This window comes from Esox lucius, chromosome 4 (assembly GCF_011004845.1).
Source record: "Esox lucius isolate fEsoLuc1 chromosome 4, fEsoLuc1.pri, whole genome shotgun sequence".
NCBI classification, from domain to species: domain Eukaryota; kingdom Metazoa; phylum Chordata; class Actinopteri; order Esociformes; family Esocidae; genus Esox; species Esox lucius.
The window spans coordinates 21,189,423-21,195,667 of record NC_047572.1 but is presented as its reverse complement, the minus strand read 5'-3'; the positions used below and the strand labels follow the sequence as shown (position 1 = coordinate 21,195,667).

The window sequence follows — 6,245 nt, the reverse complement described above, 5'->3', positions numbered from 1 at the left end:
TTTCTCAAAGATTTATTTTTGTTTTTTTTCACATTATAGGTCACATTAAAGGTGGAAAGAGTTCTGACATGATTTATCCTTGTCTCATTCTTTTACATCACAAGAACCTAGCATTTTAACAGGGGTCTGTAGACTTTTTATATCCACTGTAACCTGTTCGAAATGTTGCTTTCCAGGAATTGTGATGCCTAGTTGCCATATGCAGGTTACTTACCCAACTCACCCAGCTGATTTTGGTTTCTCCTCAGTCTCATTACTGCCCTGTTGCTGACATGGCCTGCAGATAAAGGTTTTGAGGAAAATGGTTAATAACTTTGACAAATCCTAAACAAACTGGCTAGACAGTGGACAGGGGCCTTTCTCTGGAGCTGTCTGTTCTTTAACCTGTGAGAGCATGATCACTGGATTGAGAGTGATTGAGTCTTTGTCAGTGCTGGGTATGTGTGTACATTGTGAGATACGTAGCATTCCATGGAGGGGTGTTAGGAAATCACCCACATTTTCAGTCAAGGAAAGGGCCTTGTAACACTACAATATGTTTTCTGAATGGTATCGAAGAATACTTACATTCTTTTTAGTGCAAACATGACGGGGATATCATTCAATTTAGTAGCATTTGCTAGTTTATGGAATCTCCCCATCACCCATTACTGCAGTGTTAAGTAACTGACAGGTGCAAAAAAACAAGTGAATTTAATGGGATTTTTTTATATAGCCTAGGTTTTGGGGAAAATAACTAAACCAGTTGCATCAGTAAAAATTATTATCACCAAATGTGATGAAACTGGTGAAGTTGTTTGATAATAGACCACGAAGTGGGATTCCAATGGATACGATAAGCAAAGTTGGACATAACAGAGTTAATCTGTATACAAAAAATATAACTCTGTTTAAGTCTAGTGTAGATCGCAGAAATAAAACATAGGATTTACATTTTTTTTAAATATTATGGCAACGGACTATAGAATCATATCTAATGGAATCAGTGTACCTGGATATTACCAGTAAATTATAAAATATGTTAATGCCTGGAATAATGATACATTTTTTGGGGGGTAGAAAAGAGAATGGGGGGGTTATATTTTTTCATCCCATCCATATCAACCACCAGACATTTGCTTAACTGACAATAAGGCATACACATGAAGGATTTGTTTTTAAGATTAAGTGAAGATTAGGGGAAAGAGAATGTATTTTTGGTTTTCTGATCCCCACAAGATTCTATAAACAAATGTGTATTTGTGTGTGTGTGAGTGGCTACTTGATGGGTGTTCATGAGGGGGCAGGTCATCTCCTTGTCCAAGAATCTGAGGAAGATGTCCTTCACTGTCTCCAGGCATGATAGCCTTTACTCTCCCTCCCCCTCTGTCTGTCTGTCTCTTTCTCTATCTCCCTTTATAGTGCCAGTATGCAGTATTCCACCAATGCCTCAGAACCCGGGCCCTGCCCCTCCCCTTTATTCCAGTTGGGTTTGGCCACGAATGCACAATTAATCTGGGCCTGCTAGACAGGAAGACAGCGAGGCAAAAGGGCTATAATTAAGATAAGCTCACATTAGAGGTTGTGCAACCCCATACTGGGGAAATGAGAGATATTTCTCCTTTCATTTTTACTTGGTTCTTCTCCTTCAGGAGACCAAAGCAGTTGAATCAGTGAGTTGGGTAAATAGGAAGTGTTGATGTGAATGTGTTAAGACTAGGTAGAAGATGGGCCACCTTTTAAAGGTGTAGCTGCCTCTGTATTTTAAAACATTGGGAGTAATTTCAACTGGATCGGTGTTGGTTTTCTGGGAAATGCAGTATTATTAGCGCATGCAAGGGGCTAAACTGATGGAGTCAGCCTGTGTGTTGATGTTCACAGCCCACCTGCTGTAACACTGACTGCAGTTCTGCCAGATGTAGCCCAGGCAGGCAAACTAGGCCAGATTAGTATTGGAGGCTGAGTCTTACTGTCCCGGATGCTGCTTCACTGCCCTCCCTCCTGCCTGCCTGCTGTCTCCCCTGCCTTCCCCTCCATCTCTCTCTCCCTGCCTCCCCACAGCCTCCCTCTACCATCCAACGCCTCCCCAGGGAAGACTGATTGATCAGTGAGAGTACCAGCTGGGACACGCAGCAACCTTGTTTCACAACCCTCTCATGGAAACAAGTTTAGCAATATATAAGAAATGCTTAGCCATGGCAGTAATAAACACTGATCGCATTCAATGGATTTAAGTCCTCAAATGCCTATTGTTCTGTCACAGCTACAAACACTCATATACACATATACAAAAACAACTACACATGGGTTAATGTGTTTATATGCGCACGCGCACACACAAATAGACAGAAATACAGAGATATACACAGTACACTACACATATCAATCACAGACAAACGTCAGAATAACCAGTGAGAGAACAGCAGCAGAGGTACAGTATTTATTGAATGTTGAATGACATCAGGAGCTTGGTAAATATAGTCCAGCCACAATGGTTAGTGCCAGGGGACCACTGGGGGTTATACCAAAAGGTGGGGTTAGAGGGGGCTCTGTAGATGGGGTCATTCCATGGGGTGGGGTGGTGGTGGGTTCTCTTGCCATGGAATACAGCCACGGAGAGGTGAGGAGATAATTTTGGGCACAACGGAAACCCAGAGGCACATTTCGAGAGAATCTCAGATGTTTGGTATTTAAGCAATCAGGAGTACACAGTCACGGCACAGCTTTACTGGAAAGAGCAAGTACCAGGGGAGCCTGCTCTTTACCCTTCTCATGTGACTTTCCCACTGCTCTGGACCTAGATGCAAACAGAGGAATCTCTCCTGCCAGAGTAAAGACACAGGGAAGACAGAGATGCATTGGGGTATACAGCAATAGAAAGTGAGGCAAGAGATAGAGATGTATCGAAACAGAATGTGAAAGGGGATAGAAATAGAGATGTGTAGCAATAGATAGTGAAGCAAGAGACGAAAAGCGATATATGGGAATATACAGTGAAGCAAGAGGTAGCGATAAATCAAATGACTTACTAATCTCGGAAACGCAGAAGTAAATAATTGCGTTGCAGAATCTGCCTACGGGAGATTAATGAATGAGCAATGAGTCAGAACCAAGCAAGACCAAGCAGTGGTCGACATGGAGGACATGACAGAGCTATAGAATCTGTAATCATACAGACACAACGTCTGATCAAACATCCGGCCAGTGTGCCATGATGGTGTGGAAGACAGGTGTGTGAGAACCACTACCTCATCGGCTCAGGCATACATGCGGACCAAAACGCAGAGACATTAAAGCCAGACTAACAGAGCTGTCTTATCTCAGTGAACCATACCCAATAACACCGCCCGTGGCATTAACTGAGTTGCGCACGAAGCCATTTGCACGATTAAGGAAGGAATTCAGGGACAGATGAGCAGACTCTGTCTCACAGCTCCGGCGCTGTTCTCATCGGCCTGTCTGCTCTTCAGTAACCCTGTTAGTCATGGTTAAACAACGGCATCCTACCGGATCCATTTTGTGTTCAAACAGAGGGAAGAGCTAAATACATACATAACAGCACAGGGATCAGTTACTATCACAGGAAGGGACCGATTCATCACAAGCAGGATATTTTTTGTTGTTCGAGTATGTTTGGCTGTTAATGTATTTTTCACATTAACAGTAATGTGTTGTATGTGTAACGTTCTATGGGGAATCCATTTCAAATCTACACACTGTGTGGAAGCTTTTCCACAGGAACGCAGGAACAAGGCAGGCAGGCAGAAGCACAACACAATGGCAGGCATGACACACAACTCAACAAAGGGCTGAACAGAACTGGGTGGACCATGGAGGGAGCTATCAAGACATAGGTGTAAACAATGATGACATGAGGACTGACTAGATTCAGAAAACAAAGGCAAAAACAAACAGAACAAAGTCAGAACCTAACAATAGCATGTTCATTTAGTCAGGCCTTTCCTAAATACTGGCTGTCAGCTAGTTCATAAGACATGTTAAGATCAGTTACTATACATTAAGGTTGCTAACAGTGGCATTCAAAACATCTTCAGAAGGAACCAGATTCATTTCAAAATGTCCTCCCATGTGTCTGGCCCCAGGATAATCTTCATGAACACAAACAAAGCTGTTTGTATAATACCACCCTTTCAGCCAGACTGGCACGTTTTAAGGGCGCATCATTCGTGAGCACATCATACTGTCTTACTCTGCGTCTGTGTGTTTGTGTGCGTGCGTGTGTGTGTGTGTGATTATATATTGACAGAGCAAAGACTTTTCCTGCCAAACTCACTCTTGCCATGGAGATCGAAGTAAATGACTCCACACCGCACTGCATAATATAACACCCAATTAGGTTTCAGTCAGAACCAATCATGCAGGCACATCAGACCTAGTGACTCGAACGCACCGGTCAAAGTTATTCTGCAACTCCTGTAAGGCGTTCCTGGTTTTACCTCAGTGTGGATAAAGTGTTACATGGAGTTTACATGACATGTTACAGCCAGAGTGGGCTCTAACTCTGCCTTTCGCAACAAACAAAAACCCATCCACTTCTTTCTCCCTCTCATTGGAAACCTCCATTGTTGGAGTCGGACCAGAACACCAGCTTACTGGGTCTTCTTTGCATGAGACCAGTGATGCCAGGGAGAGGAGATGGGAGGGAGAGGAGATGGGAGGGGGAGGAGATGGGAGGGGGAGGAGAGGGGAGGGAGAGGGGGTGGGGAAAGACCACGTACGACCGGCAATTCACCTTGCACTGAGGATGCCAGATATTACAGTACAATGAACGTGTTCATGCTAATCTGGCTAAGTTGATCCGGTGACCCTGAGCCCTCTTATCCCACGATGAGGCCAGGTTAAGCTGGTCATCAGCACACCAGCAAGAGGTGGCTGGGGACGTAGGAGTAGGGACAGGCTGTTTGGAAGAGAAGAACGGGAATATGTTCTTTCAGTTTTATTCTGGCAGCGACTGCCTGGGTGGATGTTAAAGAAGAGAGGGGGCTGGTGTCAACCTTTCACTGTCTGTCGTCACAGCAACACACACTCCACATGGGCTGGGGCCGCTGGTGGGGATGAAGAGAATACAGTAAAATAAGATAGAAGAAAAGACGGCCAAGATATGAGCAGGAGGATACGTGAACAGAGTGCGCCTGGGCGTTTGGCGTTGTCACAGCGGCACATGGACACACAGGACAGGGCTGACTCCCCCTGGTGGCCCGGAGTTGAAATGGGGACATTTTCCATAATTAATTCAAGATTAGAGATCACATGACCACAGCAAAATCCCCAAATAACCTCTACAAATCCTGCAACTCTGCACGCTCTAGGAAACACTACCATCCTTTTAACAGGGGGGAAAATGACAAAATAATTTTTGCTCCGATGAACAGGATGAAATGACACCCTATTTCGTACACTTCAAGCCATAGGCCCAGGTTTAAAGTGGGCTCCTATACAGGTATATATAGGACAGGGTGTCATTTCACATGGACACACTGAATTTCACCTTAGTCCTTATACACAGACATCTACCAATCCCTTATACACAGACATCTACCAATCCCTTATACACAGACATCTACCAATCCCTTATACACAGACATCTACCAATCCCTTATACACAGACATCTACCAATCCCTTATACACAGACATCTACCAATCCCTTATACACAGACATCTAGCAATCCCTTATACACAGACATCTACCAATCCCTTATACACAGACATCTAGCAATCCCTTATACACATACATCTACCAATCCCTTATACACAGACATCTACCAATCCCTTATACACAGACATCTACCAATCCCTTATACACAGACATCTACCAATCCCTTATACACAGACATCTACCAATCCCTTATACACAGACATCTACCAATCCCTTATACACAGACATCTAATGAGTCCTTTCAAACAGGCATCTACCAATCCCTTATACACAGACATCTACCAATCCCTTATACACAGACATCTACCAATCCCTTATACACAGACATCTAATGAGTCCTTTCAAACAGGCATCTACCAATCCCTTATACACAGACATCTAATGAGTCCTTTCAAACAGGCATCTACCAATCCCTTATACACAGACATCTACCAATCCCTTATACACAGACATCTAGCAATCCCTTATACACAGACATCTACCAATCCCTTATACACAGACATCTACCAATCCCTTATACACAGACATCTACCAATCCCTTATACACAGACATCTACCAATCCCTTATACACAGACATCTAATGAGTC

The 6,245-nt window shown here is 43.7% G+C and overlaps 1 protein-coding gene across 1 annotated transcript in view; it reads right to left on the bottom strand.

Annotated features, from left to right (window-relative positions):
- Positions 1 to 222: 222 nt before the first annotated feature.
- Positions 223 to 6,245, bottom strand: part of arhgef37 (Rho guanine nucleotide exchange factor (GEF) 37) — a 45,082-nt gene continuing 39,059 nt past the window's right edge. The window contains exon 15 of the mRNA XM_034291868.1: positions 223 to 277. Within this exon, the coding sequence (XP_034147759.1) occupies positions 254 to 277 (24 nt within the window). The 3' untranslated portion in view covers positions 223 to 253. The remainder of the gene's footprint in view (positions 278 to 6,245) is intronic.